Raw genomic sequence first — 27,192 nt, 5'->3', positions numbered from 1 at the left:
GTCTGCTTACCAAGTGGTTCACCAAGCCATGCAGATGTAACATGTTTCAAAGTCACAAACATAGTATTCTTCAAATATAATGCAAACCATGGTCAGCTTTAAACTGGAGCTTTAAAGCAGGTTTGTAAACCATCATTAAAGCTAACTATGGTTAAGTGTTAACCTCAGTGTAGAAATAATGCTAACGCCAGTATATACTGGAAAGGGAAAGGGAGAAGGACTTTTAAGTAGGAGAGATGAGGGAAGTGGACTAGTATATGAGCCAAGGGGGCACACCCATTGTTGAGCATGGGAAATATTATCTGTGCCACTGGGCCAATATAGTGCAGCCTTCCTCGTGCTTGAAGATGCATTTGCAGTGCAGGGTGGGTGCGAAAAAACAGGAGCTTAATTGAGAAGTAGAAACAAGAATGGATTTTCAGGTAGGTGAAATGCAATTATCCAATTAGAATTCATCAACTTCTATAGTCTTGCAGTGGAAGTCTCTGGAGCAGAGTGAGCTATTCAGAGCAAACATTTCATTAAACGCATCTTGCCTAGCTCTCCATTAGTGGATTATCAAGAACAAGCTTTGATTTGATGTGTTCATTACTTGATGTTGTGTGCTTTATGCAAATGTATTTCCATTTGTGCCTTGTTTATTGGCTATTTGCCAGTTCCTCCCTGTGCATTTCCCCTCATCTTCCAGCAAGCATGCAAAATCACCTTCATCTTCTAAAGTTAGGATGCATCCTAAATCTACAATGGTGTACTAAAGGTTACATGATTTGGGCAACCTTTAGGCAAGTGAGCATCAATATCCTGTCCCTCCATCCTCCCCCACCTGGAAGTGGGTTCCTGCAGAGTAATAATTGTCCAATGCTACCTCTGTCTGTCTCAAGTACTTAGTGAAGTACAAGAATAGTTTGGGGACTGGTGGGTCCTTCAGTAGTTTGTAGCTTTGGCACATATGCAAAGGTAAACTTGCCAACCTCTGGCACTCTTTCTGGTAGCTTGCTTTGAATGTAGGGGCATTACATTGTTTTGACTAGATGTCATTTGGAAATCTCTTGGGATTATCTTAACACTACATCTTTGCTCCTAGTGCAACTGCTGAAGGTTCCACAAGATCTAACAAATACTGTTGTATAAACCCCTGGTTTCATTGAATTGCCTCTCATTTCAGAACACCACCATCCCTCAGAATGCAACTCCCTTCTTTCTACTCATTATACATTTATCAAACATAATGGAAGACTACTCCAACTCTAAAGTTTCATGTATACCTATATCTCCCATGGAAATATGGCACTTTAAGGTGTTGACTTTGACTGCATCACATACTAAATTTGATAATGTGGGAGACAGCAGAGACAGAAGGGAGTAAAGGAAAGTGGGGATTCCATGACAAGGGACAAATGTAAACAAATGCAGTTTTAGCTACTTAAAGTTCAATTAAGTTGGGGGTATTGCATGCAGCATTAGCCTAAAGGCAAATCAATATGCAATATGAGCTGCTGGTAGAGTTCAAGTTATGGTAAGCGATAACCCCTGATAACACTGGTTCTGTTCCCAATGCCTATGCAACACCAGGTGAAACCTTATTTGTCTTGAATCTAAATATTTGTCAGTGCAGTAACATCCAGTTGGATTTTGATATATTTTTAGGTTACTGAGTGGCTGCTCTTGTACTGTTTCTGATTTGTTTTTATACTGTAATCTGTCCTGGAAACCCCCAGCAGTAAATAGAGTTCAAGGAAGGTGCAAATCAACTAACACTTTCCCAGAGTTCTCAGTAGACCAAATGTTTTCTGAATTCATTTGCGTGTTTTTAAAGAGAAATAGCTGTGCCAGATACAGCTCATATCCTTACTTATCTCGATACCCATGCATTCTATTAGTCTAGGTTCCCACCTCTCTTACACTTTAATTTAGCAAAGGAGACATCATGCTCCTCCAAGAGGCTCAAAGTGACTTTTGATGCAAATGAATCGCTATCAAGGTCCACCATTTGTTACACATTAATAGTTGCCCAAAACTGCAATTGGATCGGGACCTTGGCATGTAAAAATAGCTGCTATTGATTTGCTTAAATTCACACTGACATTTTCAATTGATCAACACTTTGGATTGAGTTAAGCTATAGCCCCTGCTCCAAAAAAGTTTACATAGCCAAGACAAGAAAGAGTCAGACCAGGGGTTTCAGAGGAGGCTACAGGAGGTTTACAGACAGACAGATGAGTGGCCAGAAAATCTGAGGTGGTGTTTTTCCCATAAAATATTTTAAAAAACACATTATATATATTTCACCGGGAACTAGCCTTCAAATTAGCATGAATTTTGAAGTGTTTTGAGGTCAGCTTGTGCTACCTATAGGTCTTCTACCTGATTCCCTATTTTTCAGTCCAGGACTCTGTAAACTTTATAATCAGCTCCTTTTCATGTTCACTTCATTTATTTCTCAAGGAAATTTATTATAGTAGTACAGAAAATTACAAGAACAGCAACAGCAGCAACATCTCTCTAATGTGCTATAAAGACTCCCGAAAGATTACTTGCATGAGCATGCAAAGCATACACTCAATATAAATCCTTGTCTCAGCTGAAACTAAGCCATAATGACAACGAGTAGAATATGTGTAGCACGGGCAAAGTTAATGAAGACAGAGCCAGAGAACTGGTGTTATGCAGAACTGGGGGGGGGTATTCTTTTTAAGGCGGAACCCTAAAACAGGGGGAAGAGGGGGCAGTGGGTCTGCTGTGAGGTGTGTGTTACAAGTTGTGGCTGTGTGTGTGTGTGTGTGTGTGAGAGAGAGAGAGAGAGAGAGAGAGAGAGAGAGAGAGAGAGGGCTGCATGGCTATGTCCAATGTATAGTAAGAATGAGGAAATATAAGGACCCCTGGTCTCAGTCACACTTGCATCTAAGCATGCATATGAACTTAACAAGCATATGTGTCAGAGCTGGCTCCAGGTCCCAGCTCACAGAGGACCAACGCTAGCCGGTAGTAATGTACAAAAGTCTTTATTGAAGTACAGTTTCCATTTTCAAGCCGCAGCGCCCAGCTCTACGTCTTAGAGGCTAGACCGGCGAAGCTCCATCTGAGTCTCCACCTCCTGTACACCAACTTAAGACTCTAACCTTACTCCACCTCTTCCGTCTCTCCTTTCTCCTCTGGGTCCTTCTGCCCCCCGGGGTCTCCTCCTTTCTGGACTCTTCTGACGCTGACCCCCCTGACTCCTCCCCCTCTTTTCGGCGGGCTTTGGGACCTGGCTCCCTATCCGGGCTGCCAACTGCGCCGCCCTCCTGTACATTTGAACTTGGCGCGCGCGCCCAGCCTTCAACCTTCCTCTTGACCGTTTCCTCGCTCTCCGATGGAGGCGTGGCCAACCCTGACTCCTCTCCTCCCGCTGGCGGTGAGCCTCCTGATCCCGATACCTGGGACTCCTCCCCCCTACTGCGCTCTGGTGGGGAAGCTGGTCCTGATTTCCAACTGCTGCTCTCTGAGTCCCCTCTGGCCCCTTCTTCCTGGGGTGTCCCCCTAGGCACCCCCCTTGCTCTGACCATGGGAGCCCCTTTCTGTGAATCTTCCGATTCGCTGGAAAGACTCAGAGACCTCGGACCACTGTCATCGCTAACATTTCCTTCGGATTCCTCCCCCTCGCTCTCTATTTCCTCCCTTTCCTGTGCCTCTGCTCCTGAGCCCCTGACAATATGTAATGAGATATTTAGTTCAGAGACAGTGTGCAACGGAGAGGTTACATTTTACAATAGTATGTTGGAAAATCAGTACTTGGATAAAAGTCAAAAGCTTAACATCAACAAAACGTACAGTTTTATTGCAAAAAATATATAAATATTTATTACTATGCAGTCTTCTGCTGAAGGAAGAAGAATTGGCGAAGCAAACAGCATGTAAATTGGATTGGTAGTATGTTTTTGCCTGGGGCAGAAGGAATGGTGAGAGACACCAAATGAATAAGTGGAACCTAATTGGCAAGAGGAAAGAGGAGGGGAACGAGATTATATGTTACTAGCAAGCAAAATGCAATAACTGGGGTCAATGTACTTTGATGGATATGCAAAATGACAGTGAGGCTGATCTCAGAAACAAAGGATAGTGTGGAAGGTCCTTTGGGGTGAAGTCATGATCAAGGGAATGGGCCTGCCCAGAGAACCCTACAAACACTAGCTGTATTTACAATAGGCACATGCATGTTGAAGAGAAGTCCTTGCTGTTACACAATTTGAAATTTGGTCTTCTGTCATGAATCTAAGTACGGTAATTGTCCCTGCTCACAAGGTTGGGTCATTCAGACACAGCTGCCGATTGCATAGGATGCATAGTGGTTCCTTGGTGGCTGCGGATACGTCTAAAACATTCCTTACAGAGCTCTGGTTCTGCCCAAGAACTATCCCTCCAGCACATTCCCCTGTAGGCCAAGTTCTCATCTGCTTCTGCAAGGCTCAACTAGATGTTATTATATGCGACTATACCTATGAGGTTTCTGGTGTTAGAAATCTGTATCATGCTTCCAAGGAGAAGCTTGCACAGAGCTTCTGTATCAGTGCAGCATAACAACATCTGTGTGCCCTGGCAAAACTGGAGGTCTCTGTGCAAGCTACTGCAATGGGCTACAGCATCTGACAACTCATCCAGATCTGCAGAATTCTGGATGCTGTTTAGGTTAGTTCCTTTGTATATGTCTGCTGCCATTTGATTTAATTTATTAATATTATGCCTCAAGGGCCAATAATGTTCATGCAATATCTTATTTTACAGATTTTATTTACTATTTTAATTTGATGTTAAGATTACAAGCCACAGGACACCTAATTCATCACATGCATCCATGGACCTCTGCAATATAAAGATGTTACTGAAATACTGATGTGAAACGTTCAAGGCAAATTTGTAACCATAGACAGCATGGATGGAAGATGTTACTGAAGATAGACTGTGGGTGTTATCTGCTATCCTGTTGTTAGTCGGGGGCAGGGGATGAAAGTGTCCATTCAATAAGCACAGCTGGTAGGGTCTGAGACCAGGGTTGCCACCAAATTTACCTACAGCAACATTTTATGGTAAACTTGAAGGTTCCTGCACAGAAGAAATCCCAAGGAATTTTGAAGGAAGCAAAGAATTTTAGTAAGTTCTTTTTTAAAAAAATGTCAGGGGTGCTTTACATATTCCCTGTATCCCTATTGCAATGTCCTTTCTTATGGTAGTAGAGATGACCCTTGTGAAGATAGGATTTATACCAAAGAATCAACACCCTATACCGTGTTTTTATCTGTGTTGATTCTACACTACTAGCTGGCAAATATCTTAACAAAGAAGAGCAGACAAATAATGGCATTGCACATCTGAGGATTTGTTTTTCTGATATGTAGATAGAAACAACTTTGAAAAATGTGGCGCATCACCTGCTTTAACATTTCACCTGGAGGGAATCTGTTGCACATTTCAGTGCATTCAGGTGACTATGTAACAGTTTTTGAGTTTTTCATTTGTAATATTACATATTCCTATGTTTCAAACAGAGACTGGGAAATATGGGGAAGGGGAAAATCAGAGTCAGAATTGCTAAATCTTAAACCTCCCAGGAGGCAGCTTCCAGAGCAGTGACCCCAGTAGAAGCTTCCATGGAAGTGAAGCCCAATGTGACAGTGAGGCTTCTATCTCTGTTTCTGGATGAGGCACATTTGCTCTTCCTCCTAGTTTCCCAATTACTTTTCTCTAAAGCTGCTGGCAACCCATGCTCCTAAGTCAAGTAAGAGCAAAAGCTTTTCCAAAACGGCTAGAGTGCATGTCTGCATAAGAGGACACAGATGCCTTATCCTCCAAGAAGGCTCCCTTCCAGGAAGTCAAGACTCCTTTGCCAGATTATATAAAGGAGGGGTGGGAACCTATAGTCCTCCATACATTTTTGGACCATGACTCCACCCCTGGCAAAAGCTGGCTGGGGCTTGTGGGAGTTGTAATCCAAGACACCTGGAGATCCACAGGTGTTCTATCCCTGGTATAAAGTATCAGTCAACACCAAACACTTCCAGTGCCTCTGAGTCTCATGTCTGGCCTAAGCCTGTAGTTTGGGGAGCTCTCCATGGTCCTGACTCTTATCTGCCTTAATTGCATTTCACCACATCTGACTGGAATATACCCACAGACTCCAGCCTGGAACAGGAAGAGGATGTGGTTTTATTAACACTGAAGGCAGAGCTATTTGCAAGTTTCACTTGGGGCAAGTGTCTCCCAGTGTTGCACATTCAAACACTAATTTAGCCACACAGGAAACTTTTATAACATGTCTGACACTTGTTGCAACACTCTAAGTTGGAAAAATGTGATGATGCCCTGAAGCTGCACTTATGAATTTACCATCAAATCTTTTAAGTGAAGGCAATCTAGTGGAGTTATTATATGAGGGCGTCATGCCAATTGGAGAACAAAATGTGTCCCAGGGGCTGGTTCAGTAAGTTGACTCTGGCCAGGAGATACATTGGTCTGCTCTAGTAATGCTGTTCTTGTGGATCTTAAAAAAACAAAAACAAAAAACACTTTGTTTCCATACGACCTCGTATGTTGGCCTTACATCGGTCGGAGTATAATGTGTTGCCATGAATGTAGTAATGGGGCACCATACTAGAAATGCAACTAGCAGTTACCTGACTTCAGTATAGGCAAAGAAGCATAATTTTTCACATCTGTTGCGGTAGATGTCTCAGACAATGGTCCCAGTGAAACATGACCTTTTCTTAGGAGGCTGTCAACTCCCCTAGATTGTATCAGCAGAAACAGAAGGGGTTTTTCATGCCCTCTCCCCAAATTAAAAAATGCAGTTGTATCCAATGCAGTTGTCCCACTAGCACAATGACTTCCTCCTGCACATCAGGACTTCCTCTCCCTGTGCACCTTCCACCCACCCCCAAATCTAGAAGGGAGAGAGAGGGAGCCCATAGTGGGAGTTCTTGAACTAACAGGATGACTTTGTTAGAGGCAACCCATAATGTTTGGATGAAGTTTACTGCTGGAGGAGAGGCATTCAGCTTTGCTGAAGGTCCCAAGCATCTCCAGTTAAAATAACTTTTGGCTGCAGGGCTAGGAAAAGCCCCCTTTCTGCTTCAGACCTAGGGGTCCACTGCTACTCAGAACAGCACTGGACTAGATTTTATTTATTGCATTTAAAAAATATTCTGTCCTGACCTTTAACATAAAAGTTTTTGGACAAATGGCAGCTTCATATGTTCATTATGTGTTTGTTTATCCATATCCTTGCAATCCCATCCCCACAGCCAGAGACTCAGGTTTAAGCGAGGAAGCTCCACCAGGATACTTGCTCAAATTATGGTGAAATATTAGATATACCCACTCATAAGTGTACAAAGATTACAATTCAAGGAAAAGGCCATCTTGCTTTATCAGCAAAGTCACATGAGAGTTATTGGCACTTCTGTAGCATGCAAACAATAATGAATGTATAAAAAGTTAAACAAGAAGCCTGCTTCTTCTCTTCAGAAAGTATAATTTTTAAGCGGTTAATACTTGATGGCTTGGTAATAAATATTTCAATACAAGATATGGCAATCAGAAGTAGCTTGGAATGAAAATGCAAAGGGAGCTTAGAACAGAAGGAGACAGAGTTTCTATTAGGTGTATGAAATAAAACAGCTTGAAAGATTAAAACAACAATTGCTATGTTGGACTGCAAATCTATTGAAGGGGAAATTATAATGTTTATCGAGAAGAATTATTCATTGCTCATTTGAGCAAAAGCAGGCATGGGCAGCTCGTATTGTGAAATGACAGGTGAGCAGACATTACTGTAAAAGTTTGCCCTCAGTAGGAGTTGTGAAATTAAGCTTTGTATAAACTGCTTGCTCATCACTGACTTAGAACAGGCACACAAAAAATTCCCAACAATCCAGCAATATATAAACCTGGCATTAAGGCCAGATATTAATAGATATGGACTATTTTTTAAAAAGTCATTAATATTAAATTCCATTGCATTTTTTTAAGCCAAGATCATTAAAAGGAAATGCTGCTAAATATGGGGTATGTCCATGGCAAGTCTGATGGCAGAGCAACTTCACCTAAGGTGGACAGCTATTTCCCCGCCCCCCAACAAGTCTACTACCTACTACCAAATACTATATCACAATACTACCCAAATGACAATGGGGCCACAATCAGAAAGCAAACATGGATCCTGGGCTAAAGGATTCTCCCTACTACCACCACCAAATGATGCAAATCAAATAGGGCAAACCCACCAGGTCACCATGTGGGGTGTTCTATGGCTCACTGGCCCCTATCTGGGCCTTCAGACACAACCTTCCCCCTGGACTCCCTTATTGGGGTACCCTGTAATTTTGATTGTGGCGAAAGGGTGTGGGACCCACCCCCTTGGCTAAGGATCCGATCCAATGCCTCTTTCCACCAAAACGTTGTGACAGTTGCTATGAGGAAGGCAAAACCCCAAGACAGGCCCAATTTTTGGGCAAGGGAATTCCTCCCTGGGCCCGAATATGGTGATTCATCAATTTGACAACAAGGTGATACATGCGTGCTGCCCACTTACCTCTGGGCAGCAGTCTCATGCTGACTGCTGACTGCTCCCAGCGCAGCTGGTTTAAATGCTGTGGCAGTGGACCAGAGTGAAGCCTGGGTCCATCGCCAGAGCCCCGCTCACCCAAAAGGCCATGATTGGCCAACTCAAATAAAATTCAGTGGTAAATCTCACTGACCCCTGCGGCCAGCTAAGGCTGATGATGGAGTCAGTCAGGTGTGCAGATAGGAACCCGCTGTTAACGGTAAGCAGTCCTTACTGATTTTACAGATAGGGCATGCTGAGCTTAGTAGACAACATATCCCATGCTAAAGAAAACACTAAACATAGGCTGTACGCATTGAAACCAGTGTCATACAGTGTTACTTAGAAGTGAGTCCCATTCAGTTTAATGACATATACTTCCTCCCAGGTAAGTGGGTATAGGATTGCAGTCTGAATCTCTTTACTTGCCTCTGTTAAGGTTATGTCAACAGCAACAAAGAAATACCATTGGCAACAAAAAAGAAAAATTAAGGCAGCTCTACTACTAGCATTTAGCTGGGAATTAAGTGCTATGAACAGTTTAAGCCTTACATCTCAGTAAATATTGCATGGGATTGGGCTACATAAGTGTGAAGCAACAAACAGCATTTTTGAGAGCTACGGACAGATCGTTCCAAATACAAACAGGAACACGCAATCTCTCAAACATGTTCCCAGACATGTCCCCAGGCAGACGATACATATGCAGAGATACACATATTCCGGACATTGAAGGAGCTTTTGAGCCGAAGCACACACTACATCCTCATTATATATCAGCAGGAGATTATTCAGCAGGGTGCTCAGTTAATGAGATGATGCATTGTGGTAAATTTGGAAAAGTAGCCATTTTGGTGTCACAAGGTGAAGTCCTCTTTCAGTGAAAAAGATGCTTAACTTAAACTGTTGTTATTGTCTAGGTTTTTTTCTTTCTTTTAAAAAATTCTTATTTCCAAGGCAGTTGTTGAGAGACAGTTTCACTATATGTGGCTCTCCCCAACCACAATAACTAAGAGTGGGTTTGGAGAATAAGGCAGGAGCTGCTGAATATTATAATGTAAATGGGTCAGTATCTTTGAGCCCAGTCACCCACGTCTACTTACCAACGGTAGAAGAGATTTACAAACCTCTTTAACAGGCACCCAATCCTACACATACTCAGTAAGCTACACTGAATTCAGTGGCGCTTACTTTTGAGTAGACCCATATAGGCTTGTGCTCTTGTGACATGCCTAACACCAACGCAGCTGTGCCAGTTTAATATGGTCTTCTTCATCCAGCTTTCTCACGCAGCAATACAAGGGACACAACTTAGTCTCATTGGCACAAAAACATACCAGAATTGCAGACCCAAGGTCAAAGAGCATCACCCCAAAATGTACCTTGTCCACATACACAATTTCCAGATACCCATTGCACTTTAAACAAGCTAGCTATTATACATGATATGCTCATGTTAAGCTTATCACCATGCAGTATATTTAAACTTTTAAGAAATTCAAAATAACTCACTAAATGTTTAGCTGCATGCCTGTAATATAAAGTTTTATGTGACTTTCAGGTTCCTTTCCTCCTGACAGATCCTTGCCGTATTTACCAACCTGGTCTTTCCCAATATGCTTCTCAAACACATGATAAACTAAGAAGATCCTTCTGGATCAGGCCAATGACCCATCTAACCCCGCATTATGTTCTCGCAGTGGCCAACCAGGTGCCTGGGGGAAGCCCACAAACAGGGCCTGAACACAACAGCACTCTCCCCACCCCCCTGTTCCACCCATCTGTCCTCTTCCAGCACTTCTACTCCCAGTCTTACTTTCCTACGCATCTTACTCCTTTTGCCCTTCTTGCCTTGGATAATCTGACCTGCCATTTCCACCAGTGGCAGCTGCAGGCTCTTCAAAATGCCAAACTGCTGTGCAACAGAAAGGCAGCTGGGGTCATTACCGAAAGAGGCTTCTTCATCACCACTAGAGCCATAAAAACAATTCCCTTTGTAGATTATAGCGCAGATACTGAGAAGAAGCAGGCTTCTCTGTTTCCTTTGAAAAGTGTTTAAAGTTCTAGCCATCATTTGAGAGCCTTGAGCAACTTCACTATATTAGAACCAGGGCATTTTTCCCCAGCCAGAATTCAGTTCCGGCACCTCTCAGGTTGGCCATTGCCATTATATCAGAATAAGGGAAGGGTTCGTGGTGAGTTCTGGTACCTCTTTTTCTAGAAAATAGCACTGATTAGAGATGTTTAACTTCATTTCTTGCTTCACCTAAGGTAGATTCAAAGTTTAAATACTATGTGTATTCAAAAAGATATGAGCCTAATACTTTACCATAATTGCTAGAAAAGGCAGAAGAGTGCTGTTTAGTTTACATTACTAAAGGTATTTAAAAGAGAAAGTATTGTGAACATTTTGCTTCTTATTTAAAAGTCTTCATTGATAAGAAAATGTATAAATCTTAAATACCATATCATAATTTAAAGAGGTATGAGTGGGAGGCATTCCAATAGAGAGATTATTTATTTTCACCTTATATTTTACAGTGCTGGCACAGTGACGTAGCAATAAATAATCTGCCTTTTTCCACACATAAAGCAAATAGGGGGTACATGCCTCATAACTAATATAAATCCTGATATTTTCTTTCCACTTGTTAGCTTGGCTCATAAAAGTAATATTATAATTTTACTCTACTTTGCAACCTCCACAGATAATTCTTCGGAGTTTGTCAATCCAAGCCTTGCTTCCATCTCCATACAAATTTGAGGGTTTGAAAAGTGACATATTGTTCTGTGGAGATCACCCCCTAAACTTGCATTCATCCACAAGTAAAGCAACACAGGTTGTATTTCACAAGGCCTTCTGCCTATATCACCATAACCACATTTGGAAGCCCTGATCCCTATGGAGAAGGCCAAGAATGCAGTCCTTTCCTCCTAGCTGGAAGCAAGGGTTGCAGCCAGATATAAAGAGCTTGCACATGTGGCTCTGCCATATTCTTATTATCCATTCATTTATTCATGAAATGTATTTATTAAATTTATATTCCTCCCTTCAAACCCAGAGTAGTGCATGACAAAATATATATAATATGGAGATCACAAAACAACAATTATAAACTGGATATTTATTTATTTATCCCTTCACTTAATTTTTCATTTGTGCCACGTTCTGCTCTTGTAACTGGTGTTCTACTGCTGTTAGTTAGGTTTCCCCCCAGAAAACATAACATTTAAAATAATTGATAACCTATTCAATTTCAAGCCATAATGTGGAAACGTGGCCTCTTTGCTACTATTCAGCTCTTGTCAATATATCAAGTAAAATCCCAACTTGTGTGATTTACCATGGGGGGGGGGGGCGGGTGGGAATCTAAAATGGAATTTGCACAAATTGTCAAAACAATAAATTGTCATTTTGTTCAAAGCCAAAGCAATATTAAAAATAGGACCAGCTTCTAGTGCTCCCCCCCCCATGCACAACACTAAAGTGAAGCAGTAATTAAAGTTTTTAATTGGCATGGATAATCCAGACAGAAATCTAATATCTTTCTCATTGTGAGGAAATTCAAATCCAAAGGATTCTCTTTTAGCTACCCAAATGTAGAATAATTCTTTTCAAAGCATTTCCATAAGCATTTTGCTATGCACAGCGGGTATCTCGCACAAAAATTTACATAACAGACTTGACTTACCTCTTTGGATCCATTCTAATCTACTTATTAAAATGTGTAGGGCAGTATTTTTCTTCCCTGACAAAAAACTGGAGTGTACATATACAGCTCAGCCAGAACAAATTTCCCTTTTAAGTCAAGCATACAATTTTCAAATGTGGTATTAGACAAGAGTCTGTACGGAAACCCACCGTATTGCTCAGTAACCCTCTAGTCACATCCCAATGCAAGGTTTCCATAAAAGAGCTGTGCTCCAGTATTATCTGCACGCTTTTTAATAATTCAGAAGATGGGGAATTGTATAGCTATAATCCAGAGTCCAACGTATTTTCCAAAGGTCCCCATAAACTCTCATTGCCAACTGTAGTGGTTTATACTGTGTACTGAATACATTTTTTCTCTTCTGTAGTAAACAGTGCACCCAAGTTGCATACACAAGGCAATATTTAATATTCACATACTATGGAGGCAGCTTACTGAGAGCTGATCCTGAAATGAAGGTGGCAGAACAGCCATTTTATGGATAGCTGTGAGATAGATTTCACATTTTTCACAAGCCCAAACCCTGCTCATGAGACTAGCTGAAAGAAACCACCTCACTAATTGAATTCTTGGGAAATGAATAATTACTGATGAGAACAAAAGCTTTCATCAAAAGTCTATTGTTTTATGTAGTTTTGAATCCATTTCAGAATTTTCTACACACACACACACACTTTACAGTCCTTGAGAAATATGCATATTGTCATTGCCCTCACTTGCTTTAACTGACTTTAGTTGCCTTCAGTGATCATCATTTGGTCATATATCTTTATAGCATCATAACCTAATTACATCCACTATATCAAGGGTGGAGAACTGGATTTGTCCAGCAGGACAAGTCCGAGAGGTGAACAAGGCCTCTCACCTGTCTATCACCTCACAGTTGGGTATGTGTAACCTGGTAAAGAGAAGACTGAGAGGTGATTTCATAGCCATCTTAAAATATACATGAAGGGCTGTCACATAGAAGATGGAGAAAGCTTCTTTTCTCCTGCTCCAGAGGGACCCAAACCAATGGATCAAAATTGCAGGAAATGAGATTCTAACTAAACATCAGAAGAACTTTCTGACAGCAAGAGCTGGCAGTGGAACAGACTACCTTGGAGAGTGTAGAATCTACTTCCTTGGAGGTTCTTTTTAAAACAGAGGTTGGTTGGCTATCTGTCAGGGATTCTTTAGTTGCAATTCCTGCATTGCAGTGTCAAGTGGGACCCAGAGAATGAGCTAAGTAGTGCTGGCAATAGGCCCTTCCAAGACCTGAAGCAAGTGCCCAACTATGCCAACCTCTGGTGCCAGGGGTAGGAAAGGAGGAGTGTGTTCTTGGGGCAGGGAGTTGGTGGGTGGGGCTTCTGAGGAATAGAGGCAGTGGGGTGGGCAGATGGAAACCAGAAGGGAAATTTGATTGAAACCATAAAATTAATAATAATCATAATAATTTATACCCTCCCCATCTGGCTGGGTTTCCCCAGCTACTCTGGGCGGCTCCCAACAAAATTAATGATGATGATGATGATGATGATAATAATAATAATAATAATAATAATAATAATAATAATAATAATAATAATGTGATAAAACATCAGACATTAAAAGAATGTAGAGGCATATAAGATTCATTTCTCCCTTTCAAACATACCAAGCACTCCAAACCACTGCCGTTCCTACTAGAAAGACTTCTTCTTCAGGTCTGGTTGCATACTCCTGACTCTCTTAAGGCTGCCCAAGGCTCTGTGTTATGACATGTGGCTTTCCTCCATCAAAAAAAATTAGGTTGTCAGTACCTTCGGGGAAGAAGAATCTACATTTTCATGCAGACTGTTACTGCATACTTGGTACAGATTTTCATATATAGATATATGTAATGTCCAACCTAAAGCTGAACAGGAAAACATTTGCTCTCCTTCACTGTGGGAGTCTTTTATCGCATTTGAATACTACTATGTTCCCTTCATTTTCTTATCTCTAAGCCGTATGCGCACAGTTCCTTTGCCCTTTCATTACCAGCCTCATGCTTTTGAACTTCATTATCACATTTACAGCTTTCCCCAGTCTTCACCAACCGATTGTACCCCTCAGGTGACTCCAGCAGCTTTGAGGACTGTATTATGAACTGCCTGGTATCCAAAGACAATCAAAAGGATTTATGGCATGGCTGGAGCTGAGGATTCCTTCCCACCCTTAAGAATCTTCTTCCTGAAAGCACTTGATCTAAATCAGACAACTGCACAAGCTTAGTTAACCGCGCCTCCCCTTGCCTAAGAACAACTGGAGGGCTCCATCCCCTCTGGGACAACAGTAATTCTAAAATGCCTAATCCTGGATTTATTTTCAATTTTGTCCGTTTTAGAAAGCAATCTCTTGTTATCCTCTATCAGGCCTGTCAAAACGACTCTATGATGTGAGATTATTATCTCTGTCTGGAGAGAGTGCCCACTTATTCTTTTGTGCAGTGCTGGATATTGTTCCTTTACTCTTTTACCTTTTCTGTTATTTCAAAGTCCTTGGTAGCTGCATTTCTACTGTTGCACACCTCTGGAACCGATTGTATGATTTCATAACATTTTTGAGCATAGGAGATACAGAATAGTTTTAAGTCTATTTCTCTATACCCCTGGTCTCAAAAGACCCTTCCTTCCTTCCTTCCTTCCTTCCTTCCTTCAACATATTAGGAAGTGTTGAGGTTTCAGAATTGTGACTTACATTGCCCATATGCAAACATTCTGAATGAGAAAATCCAAACATAAGTTTCTGCTTCCCATATTTTCATGGAGCAGAGTGTATATGAATTACTGCAGTCCTGATCCTATTCCATAAGGTAAAGGTAAAGGTACCCCTGCCCGTATGGGCCAGTCTTGACAGACTCTGGGGTTGTGCGCCCATCGCACTCAAGAGGCCGGGGGCCAGCGATGTCCGGAGACACTTCCGGGTCACGTGGCCAGCGTGACATTGCTGCTCTGGCAAGCCAGAGCCGCACACGGAAACACCGTTTACCTTCCCGCTGGTAAGCGGTCCCTATTTATCTCCTTGCACCCGGGGGTGCTTTCGAACTGCTAGGTTGGCAGGCGCTGGGACCGAGCAGCGGGAGTGCACCCCGCCGCGGGGATTCGAACCGCCGACCTTTTGATCGGCAAGCCCTAGGCGCTGAGGCTTTTACCCACAGCGCCACCCGCGTCCCATCCTTATTCCATAGTTTAGCCCAAAATTGGGTCTTCATCATCATCAAACATGGCACCACTGCCTTACTCTTCAGAAGCCGGTGGATCTTGATCAGAAACTGGCTTAAAACAACTTGCTATGCCAACAACTGTAAGATTTTTTTTAAAACTCATTCTCCAGAGATCTAGTATAAGTTCAAATAAATATTTACAGAAGGTCATTAAGTGTGATGCTTTGAAAATAATCTGATTTAATTAACTGGGACTTATTCCAAATTAAGTGTGCATAGCCCCAGGCTAGAGTCCTATGAATATTTACTTGGGGATAAGACCTCTGAATGCATTAGGATTTACTTTTGAGTAAACACATGTAGGATCACGTTATTATTCAGCAATGAGTTGCCTTTGGGCAATGTTGTTAACTTGTTTTTATGATTTTAAATCTAACTTCATTTCAAATTAAAAGGGTGGCTACCAAATCCCTTTCAGACGCAATAGTCGAAGACGCACCCATCTCCACCTCTGTGGCTGATCTTGATTTTTCTTAAGCACCCCCACCCCCCTTGATATGCAATTAATTACATCACCTTCTCAAAGACCATTACTTTCACTTTTTTGTCTCATGGGGGGACACAAACATTTCTGTTTCAACCTAGTCTTCATGTAATAATTATTCATTCTTTCCATAGCATTGGAGTAAGTGGTTGTTTTTCATAGCAGCATACAACTTTCTTTCACATGATTTCACATTGTAAAAATATAGGGAAAATGATATAATGTTAGTATATATACTAATCCATTGAATGAGTGTCACTTTTTAGAAGATCTACTGCTGTGCCAGAGATCAAAAGCTGTTACATTCATTTTCCAGTCCATATTGCTGGAATCGTGACTTCATTCAAAATCAGGGTTGGGAAAACCTTAGGTGAAATGTTAAGAAACATGGAAAGCCTGCAATCAGCAGCACCTAAATATAGTATACTGACTCTCGTAGTCTTTAATAGGGTCATCCATTATGCTATAACGATTATAGGGTGTCTGCCTTGAGTGGCTACTTTCCCTTCAGTCTTAACACTTTGGGTCAGTCTCAAATGCCACCTTTTCTCAGCTGCTTCAGCATTAATCAGCCACCAAGTGGAAGAAATGGCTGCTTTTCCCAGGAGGCCACTAGCAATTGCATCCCAGATCTCCCATTGCCAAAATGTGGAAATCCATCAGTCCCAGCTATTAAGTGCTAATGAGAGCAAGGTTTCTGTGCATTTAATAGCCGTGTGGGAGCAGGGATTTCATCAGGTGATGCTTGTCTCACTTGTAGATGACAAACTGCCACCTTTCTATGCAACTGTGAAAGTACGCCAGCACAGTGTGCTTCTTTGCATCTTCCCCTTATTGGAGTTCATACAGGTGATGGCTTGCACCACTCTCTATTACCGGTATTCAGTATTTTATATTTATTCAATACGTTATTAACAGTAATCAGCTTTTGTCATGTGATGCTGAGACCTTTGTTCTTGAATCCTGTTTTAGGTACATAAAAACATGAAAGCTACTTCTGACCTATCTGGGCCCCATATGAAGCTGTGGCATCCCCAGACACTCTGGGGTTCTCCAGTGGTGTACTATACATCTCAGTTCCATCACCTCCCTGTTAGTGAAAAAGATTCACATCCCCCAGAACGCTGTTCTCTTCCTTTTTTTTTTTTTTTTGCTAGATTTGCAGTTATTAATGACACTGGGATTAGAAAACAAATGGCTTCTTGTGAATCTATACTGCCATTTTCTAACACGTGAACTTGTGCTACAGTGTTGTGATTATGCCTCTGAAGTTGTTGTGTTTGCTAATCTGCCATGAACCGGTCATAGTTGGAAGCTAGCTACTATGGGTCCTACCCAATGTCCATTTATTCAAATATTGCTTCTGTCTGATGGTGTGAGTGAAAGCAATTTGTGTGGCAGAACAGTCATCAAGGAAGAAATAAATTTGTGGCTAGCCAAAGGTTGAAGGGTATAGGTGACTCACCAGCTTCACTCAAACATCAAAGATAAAGAATAGAGATGAGCTGGATATGATTTGCTTAACAAACATTGTCATTTGCAGCCAAGCAAAGGTAGGTAAAGGTATCTTATTGCAGCCAAGCAATAAGATAACGAGTGCATGAAACTACACACACACACAATGCATACAAACCAATGCATAAAACACCCCCTTCAAGGTGTTTTACATAAGGATTTGCCTTCACTTTTTTAGCTTGCATGTCATACCATGGGTCAAGCTACTAGTATCCTTTCTATATAGCCCTCTAAGTGTTTAGGACAGGGCATACCAAGAGTTAGAGCATCACAAAACATATCACTACACCGCAGAAGTATCAGCGCAAATGATTAAAATGGAGCTGCCAGTAATTTCATCATAGACTTTATAAAATGCTGCAGTTACTGTGGGATGGAAATCATAGTCGTAGACTGGGATCATTCACTCTTAAACACTCAAATGTTTTGCAAATAAAAGTAAACCCAAACAATAATTATTAGTTATGAGATAGGCACACTTAAGGAGATGTCTCAATTAGCATTCAACGTCTAGATATTAAGAGCTCATCTGGTGTTTAAGAGGGGCATTTAATTAACTATTAGTTTGCCATTTAATTATTTAAGGCTAGTAATGATCAATATCCATGCTATTGCATTGATACTCCATGCCTGACATTGCCCAGTTTAGAAAGAAACAAAGAAACACCAAACCACAGCTGCCCTTTTCAAATATGCCGAATCTTTTAAGGGACTTTGCAGCTGGATTTTTCTACAAAAGTTTTATTTATTTCAAGCCAAATGAACTGAAAGATCATATGTGAATATTAGATATAAGCTGCAACCTTACACACACTTAAGTCCTATAAATGTCTACTCCAAAATAGTCTCATTGGGTCAATGGAACTATACCTCTTATGGTAAGTGTTCATAGGATTACAGCCTTGCTGAGGATATAGACTGTAAGGAATAATAATCGCTGATCATGTGACTGCAGTGCAAAGCAGTCATGTGCAGACAAATCATTTATCAACAACACAAATCTTCATTCTCTCCTCAGAGGCATTGCTTTTCAGTGCTGTTGGAAATGCATCACTTTACATCCAGCACCACAAACAGAAATAGAACTCAACATATGCTATGGTATTCACTGGAGTCAATTTATTAATTTAGATGCTAATCAAAGAATTATATACATATTTGAGTGAACCAGTCTAAAGATTTCCAAACAAATGTGGAAATTCACAAAATATAATCTTGCTATGAGTATCTAAGAAAAAGTCTAGTTCCTTATTCTGCATTTATTTCTTCTGTTGCTGCTTGCAATCTTTTCCCAGACTTGAAATCTCACCAGACTTGCTTTATGGTTTATTATTTCTCTTGGTTTATATCTGCAATATAAATATGCCCAATTAGGCTCGTCTAGTGTGCTATATTAAAGAAGACTAAAATGCAGACATATGGTCATCATCATCACAATTCCCTGAGCAAGCAGCATTTATAATGGCTTAATATGCAGTTGTGACATTTACAGATCAGAAACTGTGGATGCATTTCAGTGTTGTGTCAATGGGTCATAAAAAATACATTAGCACTGTAAAAGGAATCACACAGGAAGGTGACGAAGGAAGAACATGTTTAGATGCTGCCTGTTGGTTGCCCTCCTGTTAATTATGGCACGGTATGCTGGAGAGGAAGTGAAAGAGCATTATTATTCAACGCATTTGCATGAACAGAATTAGAAGTCAACTGTGCATCGGGAACAAAGGGCATGCTTTATAAGCAACTGTAAGGGAAGCAATTCCACCAAGAACTACTTGTTGCTGCAACCGCTGTTGATTTGAATAGAGCAAACACATGAAACTTCCTTATTTTTCTGTCAGGGTTTGGTCCATCCTACCCAGCGCTGGCAGCAGCTCTCCTAGGTCCTACTCAGGTCTGCTCCCTGAGATTGTTCTAACTAGAAATGGAGTCTTGGATTGAACCTGAGAACTTCTGCCTAAACAACATGCATTGAATTACTGAGCTACTGCCTTCCCCCGATAAAGAAGGCTATGAGGGATTTATTTGATTGGTACTTTGAGTGTTTAAACTCCTTTTAGAATATCTCTATCATAAAAGAAGAAGGATTAGCAAGAGATTGGACAGAGGATGCATGCTGGGTGGGTGGGTGGAAGGAAGAGAACGTATGCATAGGAAGAAATGTTTTAAAATGTGACATATGTACCTCTCGGTTAATTGTCGTCTGTGGCTAGTAGTCACTTTGGTGTTGTTGTTGTTTTAAAAAGGGAGACATTTGTCCTATTTCTTTCTGTATTCACTTGCTTATGAGATTTCCCCAGGAGCATGCTCCCATTTCTCTGCTAGTTCCTCCTCGTGCTTTCAGCTTACCTTCCACAGATACGTTTGCTCAGTGTAATGGCATCATGTCTCATATTGGTATTTTGCTTTGGGCAACTAAGTGTTGCCTTTTTGTTAATGCGCAAGTTTTGTCCTGTTTGCTGCAAATATCATCATTGTATATAAACATGACTATTAATAATTCCAATTCAATAATAATAATGGCAACATATAGAGACTTTGTTCAGACAGTAATGCTTCCCTTTGCTATGCCCTGTCTGTCAGGAAAACTGCACCTTAAGGCACTCCAAAGGCAGGGCCGGCCCTAAGGCAATTGCCTCAGGCAGCAGGATCCACAGGGACAACAGATCCTGATACCAATGTTCACTCACCCCTTCTTCCCTGGGGGGGGGGTGCCATTTTGTGGTTCGCCTCAGGGGCCAAAATGTCTTGGGCTGGCCCTGTCCAAAGGTATAAAATTACTTGGATACTGAATAACTGTGAGCCTGCAATCTGACAACAAATTAAGTAGGCATTGATCCCAAAAAATCCCCATTGTATTTGTGTCTGTGTAACTGGGCACTTGAGCCCTGGTTAAGCATTCACCCAAATGCTTGTGTGGGTAGAAGTGGAGAGAGGTGGCAGTGCTTCTGGACATGCTGCCTTCACTTCAGAACTTCCCTGCATTTGGAGAAGACTGTATCAGGGCTCATGAGCATGCTTAGCATCCCCCTTCAGACCCCTCCTCTCCACACAAAGGAGGTCTGAAATGCAGCTGGTCCACATGGGAAGGTTGGGATCAGGACTTGCAAGCTCACCCCTGCCCTGCCTGCCCTCTTTAAGTGCACGCGTGTTCACTCCGAAAGCCTGGAGAAAGCTAATATTGATAGCACAATCCTATGCATGTGTTATTCAGAAGTAACTCCCACTGTGTTAATCTGGGCTTACTCCCATTTAGGGTGCATAGGATTGCTGCTTAAAGCTTTTGGCTTCCATCCAAGAAAGTCATTTACATGCAAGTAATACTTGGAATTTATATAGACGCTCAAAAGAATTGCGTAGAAGTCAAGGGAAGAAATCAGTTGAGTTAAAGGAGTAGGCACTGCTGCAGAGAAATATTCGAAGATCCTGTTATGTGCCTGTGATTGAGTTTATTTGAGCCAGGTTCACTGTCTCCAGTAATTCAAAGTGGACTGGTGTATTTTGCCGTCTCACAAAACTAATGTGAGCATGGTAAACATAATGGGTTGGATCCAACAATGCCCTTCTGCCTACAGAGGGAGGCTTCTACTAACAGAATGGCTATTTCACATAGCACACAGAAGGTTTGTATGAGAAAGATGAAGCAAAGAGCACAATCCTAACCATTTCTACTCAGAAGTCAGTCCTGTTGAAAGCAATGGGGCTTGCTTCCAGGTAAATGGGGTTAGGATTGCAGCGTAAAACCAGAATTGTTATTCTTTCGGTGCAGCATCAAATTCAACCTCTTGCACAAGCTGGGGAAATGCTATAGAACCTACCAATTTATAGCGCCACATGTATTTGCAGAAAAGTGCTGTGTGCTATTTTCCTTCCACTCACTGTTCTTTGAATCTCAGCTCTATAGTTTGGATTCAAAGCAATGATTACCAACGTATATACAGATTTTGGAAACACACAGAGCCACCTGTTACATAGAACTGTATGCCTGGTTTTCCATTATTCGCATAATTATTTATATCTTTTGAGTGTCAGTTACATGCACCCAGGAAGACTTCTGCATGGGCATCTCATCAGGGTTATGCCACAGTATAATTTTAGCGCTGAATTGGTGGTGTGATCTTTGGGCATATTCACATAGCTTTCAAGTCACATTCAGAACATTCATGAAGCATAGATCTCCCAAGACTGTACCACCACTGTAGGTGGGGCAATAGCGTTTTCCTTCATTGTGGAAAAGTGGCATATCAGGGAATGAGTTGAACTAGTAACCTTTTCTCTAAAATTAAGTTTTCTGGAAGGGAATGCTCAGACATGTGATCCTACACCTGCTGTCTGTAGTGGAACAGTCCCAGAAAGTCTATACAGTACTGTAATTTTTTCTGAATGCATAGCTTGGATAAATCTGCACAATACACAAGTGCAAAATTCCACAGTCTAAAATGTTCTAGGTTTTCCTCTTTGACCACTGCACTTAAGCAGATTGCCATAGGCTGGTAGACAGCATGTCTGGCTTTCTTATGTTCACCATGAGGAAAAGGTGATGCCTCCTTCTCCTCCCCCCCCCATGAGATTATATGCACCCCAGACTAGCAGCCTTGTGCGTGTTTTATCCTGCACACCTGAGTCTGTGGTAACCCTGGTAATATGAACATGGGAAGGTAATTTAAGCCTTCAGCTGGGAGCTGTAACACAGGTTGGTTTATACACAAGTTGGAAAACCAGCACATTCAGTGTGCATAACTGCTGGCTGTGGGGGGCAAGCACTTGACTGCTTATAGGCTGCGTATATAAAGCTAACCCTTTCAGGGAGGTGAGGGGATGAAGTCACAGAGATTCACGACCAAAGAGGCAGGCCCACTCTCAAGGCACATTCTTCAGTACATTTGCTGGTGAGTAATTACCATGGGTTTAGCAAAGCTACTCACAAGTAAATGCCCCGAGTACTGAAATTATCGGAGTTTAGGGGCGGGCGGGTTGAAGAACCAATGCTTTTATTTTTATTTTTCCTCGTTGCTTGTCATAACCAAGTCACTTATACTGATTATGCTTTTCTCTTTCTACTCCTCCTTGCAGCAAACGTATGTGACAATGAACTTCAGATTTGCCAGAATGGGGGAACGTGCCACAACAACGTCCGCTGCCAGTGCCCCGCAGCCTACACTGGTGTGCTGTGCGAGAAGCGGAGTTGTGAAATGGACCCAGACGGTTGCAGTCAAAGCTCTGCGCAAGGGGCAATATCATTACCATGTGTTATACTCCTATTACCACTGATTGCTCCATTAGGATTAAGTGGGTTTCTCATATTCTAGGCAACCCAGCTTTGGAGGATCGACTTCAGACTGCTTAAAACAAAAAAAGAACATGCCACAGGAAATCTGGGGAAAAGAAATTGCAGCAGCAGCAGCAGCAGCAAGCAGATGCTAATAAGTCTTTCAAAAACATAAAAGGGGGAAAACTAAAATCTCCACACATATATAGACTCTATAAAGGCCCAAACGAACTAAGCCATATCTATCCATTGTGGACAACCCAGCGAGTCAAGACTGTTATTTTCTGACTCAAGCTTAAGTCAGCAGCTGCCAATACTATTACTACTAAGTCACAGCTGCAAAAGCTTACACAGGATCGAAAAGGCTTTCGTAACCACCCCCAGACGGGAATACAAAAAAAGAAAGAAAGAAACTACAAAACCTTGCTCCTCCAATCTGGTGCGCAACTGTACCTCTTCCCAGTGTGTGGACCAACCAAATAGAGGCAATTCTTTGCTGTCAGTGCATTGTGGGTATAAGGAAATCTGTTTCAAAGCTGCCATATTGGCCTGCTTCAGCCCCTGAAATTCCCTTTCCAACTGTGCTTTAGTGAACGTTGCTCTGTAACCCTTGTTGGTTGAACGATTTCTTTGTCTGATGTTAGTAAATGCACATGTGTACCAGCTCCCTCCTCAATAAATCTAAAGCCAGTCATACCCTTGTATATTTTAGAAGCACTGCATCAAGTTCATGCAGTGCCGACCTACTGTACAAGAGTGGCTATAGGACAAAAAAAAAAAGAGTGTATTTATCCTTTTGTATTCAAATGAAGTTATTTTTCTTGACTAACGTAAGACGTAGATTTTTTGTATTATTGCCAATTTGTGTTAACAGACAATTTATTAATGTACTTTAATCCTAATCAGATTAAGGGGGGGGAGTTATTTTTTATTTTCATCCTATTTTTTTCTTTTTCTTTTTTCCTTTCGCTTTTCATTTAATTGTGCAGAGATTTCTCTGTATGGGCAACGTGCTGGCATCAAAGAATATCAGTTTACATATTATAGCAAGTGTAATAAGATTCCACCAAAGGACATTCTAAATGTTTTCTGTTGCTTTAACACTGGAAGATTTAAGAGAATAAAGATTCCTGTGTAAACAATTTCAGGGATTAGTATTGCAATTTCTTAACTGCATTTTACCAGTTTGATGGAATAGAAATTCAAATGCAGAATTGTGCAAACACAATGAGATGGATGTGAAAGAAAACTCCCCAAATGATTCAGAGACAGCAATTATGAGTGGCAAGGCCATGGTAGGTAATGTTTCAGCTGGCAGACAAGCTCAATTCATTTCCTTCAAATCAATTCAGTTTAGCTACAATCATATAGCAACTTACTTGGAAGCAAGCCCCATTGGCCTCAATGGGACTTACTTCTGAGTAGGATGCCTAGGATTACAAGTGTCAAAATACTAATTATAATTTCTGCTAACTAATTTATTCACAGTAATACGTCTAACACATAACATACAGGTATCAAAATACCGTAGCTTTATAAAGCTGAAATGAAATCAATGTTCACAATTCATATTTCAATGTTGATTTTTTTTAAGTCAAGCTCCAATACATGAAACTTACAAGTCAAAATATAACATGAAAATTCAGCATTGAAATATTTGGACTGGTTAAATGAATGAAGGTAATATAAAGTACTTAAGTATAAGTAATCTATGCAAAACTGCCAAATACTGATTGGTACTATGTCAGATACAGTCAACTTATCTAATTAATTAACTGTATAGCATGCCTTCAACAAAGAGGTTCCCAGGATAACTGACAAAAGATAAAAGAACAAAACGCTATCATAAACAAAATGGTACTAGACTAGCAGCTTCTAGCAGCATTTTTAGCAGTTTGAAAAAGCCAAGAAAATGCATGTTTCATCACTGCAAAGATGAAGGCACTAGGCAAATCCCCTGGGAAGGAATTTCCAAAGGCAGGGTGCCACAACCAAGAAGGCCATATTTCTAGTTCCCACTTATGAAGACCGAGGCACTCACAGGAGAACCTTTGTGGATACCTTCAGTGCATATACCGGTTGATACGGAATGAAGTGCTTGTTGCTGTTTATTGCCATGTGTTAGAAACTATCAAACACTGATTGGTATTGCATGCCAGGTCTCCAGTACTGTTAAACACTGATGGATACATGTCAGCAACTGACTAGGGCTGAATGCCACTTGTCAGATATCAGATATATTGACTATTGTTGCAAAACCTTTGAGTGCCAGTGCTGAATTTTCAAGTATATGTCAAGTATGTGCACATCAATATAATATCCGTGATCAAAAATTCTGAAAGCATTATTACTGGAGTGGGGTGGGGGCATTTTGCTATACACTTAAGCTAAAATAGGTCTGTGGTTAATAGATGTGTGGTATGATTGCCAGCACTGTGGAGCAACAAATGTCTTGCAACCCCCCTGCCCCATAAGCATTCTGAGTACTTTGCTAGGTGATCTGTTTGCCCCCCAATGTTAGACTCTAAATAGGTGCTACCAGGAGAATGATTTGCATCTGTTTTATAGAGATAGTTAACTCAATGGATGCATATAAGTGAGATGCAAGATCTCACTTCTTCATGATACACTGCTTCATGCCTCAACATAACAGGAGAAGCCTGCACAGCACAAGGCTATGGTAGTATGATTTACACTACGATAGCCCTTCCGTGATCTACTTTCTCTGTGCAGTAAGAGATGGATCAGATGGACTCACATTTTTGCCATGTTTTGGGGAAAACAGCAGAAGTGGGCTTGTGAAACATCATTAGAATAAAATAGACTGAATATTGAAATATTGGGAGTGTTTGGACATACGTAGCTGAATAAAAGCCATAATTGTCTGTATTTGATTGGAATGTGTTCAGAAGTCTGAAAGGCTTTCACAAATAGGCACTAGATGGAAATCATGGTGCTATAACAGCATGCTAGAAAGAAAAGTGGAATTCCTTGGCTTTTACAATAGCACTTACTACCGCATTTTTCGCCCTATAGGACGCTGAAGAGCGCACCCGGGCTTCGCGCAGCTCTCCGCAAGCCTGGGGAGACCGGCGCGACTTCCTGCCGGGCTCCCTAGGCTTGCGGATAGCAGGCTGTTCTCGGGGCTGGGGTTGGGGGAAGCTCGGGCTTCCCCCGCGCCTGGGGGGGAAATTAATTTTTTTTCTTTATTCCCCCCCCCAAAAAAAAAACTAGGTGCGCCCTATGGGGCGAAAAATATGGTAAGTTTACATGTAATGATGCTCCCCCAAATATTATCAATCCACTGCTGTTTAGAAGGCTGTCTGGCAGACTTCCAGGTACATGCTAAACATTGCTTTCCTGTTGCATCAGGTATCCAGAGTTGCAGGTTCAAAACAAAGAAGCAGCATAGCTTTATGAATTACCTATGGTCTAGCGTAGAGAAAATTTTGGTAGTCATGAATCGCATTCCCCAAACTCATGCACAGCTGGACATGCCCACCAAAAGTGGAAGTATAAACAGATTTGAACACAGCTCTCCCAAGAATGCTAACTATGGTTTGAATGCCTTTGTGGTGGTAAAGAACCACGTACTGAGAACTTTACAGGACATCTTTGCCCCACAGTCATCTTTTCCAATACTTAAGCCTAAAATTCATCTTCTTAACTCAAATTTATTCTGCTGCAAAACATCTGGAGAAGGTTGACAGTAATGAAGTAGCTGTAGATTCCAACGGCCCATCATCTGAATATTCATATGCATCCCAAACCTTAGTCTGCCTAAGGAAATGTATGGACTACCCCCACCCTATGCATAAAAGAGCACAGCTGCATGATTTAAGTTTTAATAAAGCCAGATTTAGTATTTAAAAAGAAGTGTCAAAATATACAGTAGCACGTAGTGGGGAAAGTGCTGCTCTAGCAAATAAAAGTTTGTTTAAAAGTATTGCCCAAGGTGTAATAAATTCTTGTTTCTGCCTTTTATTAGCCCAATTACCGCATGTGACAGCAAGAGATGGAGCAAGGAGTGGAAGCAAAAAATACTAAACACAGCAATGTTTCAAAGACAAGGAAGAATCAAAAAGTGGCAACACAGGGCGAATTTGCTTAGGAGCAGATATTCTATCACACATAATGCAAATATTTTACCAATATAATAGCCTCGAATGGAAAACAATTAATCAGCACAGACAGAAAGCCCAAGAGAATCCAGCTATTTTGTTCCCTCCAGGCTCTGTATTCTCTGAATCAGGCAGTCTCTAGTCTTTGAATCATCTTTGATAGACTTGCCTGCACCTCAAGGGAATAATGATTTGGCTGGCAAATACTCCCCAGGAACACCCACCAGGGGAGAAGTCTGTCTTATCAGTTTTGTTTCTCAGAAAGCCAATATAGAGAATGACAGTAGCA

At 41.3% G+C, this 27,192-nt stretch overlaps 1 protein-coding gene across 8 annotated transcripts in view; it reads left to right on the top strand.

Annotated features, from left to right (window-relative positions):
- NTNG1 (netrin G1) overlaps nt 1-23,924 on the top strand; it is a 206,281-nt gene extending 182,357 nt beyond the window's left edge. For all 8 annotated transcript variants that reach the window (XM_028732631.2, XM_028732635.2, XM_028732634.2 and 5 more), the window contains one exon: nt 22,587-23,924. In XM_028732631.2, the coding sequence (XP_028588464.1) occupies nt 22,587-22,822 (236 nt within the window). In that variant the 3' untranslated portion in view covers nt 22,823-23,924. The remainder of the gene's footprint in view (nt 1-22,586) is intronic.
- The last annotated feature ends 3,268 nt before the right edge of the window (nt 23,925-27,192 follow it).

The sequence above is a fragment of the Podarcis muralis genome, chromosome 5, assembly GCF_964188315.1.
Source record: "Podarcis muralis chromosome 5, rPodMur119.hap1.1, whole genome shotgun sequence".
Lineage (NCBI taxonomy): Eukaryota > Metazoa > Chordata > Lepidosauria > Squamata > Lacertidae > Podarcis > Podarcis muralis.
Note: the sequence above shows the minus strand (reverse complement) of the source record. Positions and strands in the feature narration are given on the sequence as shown.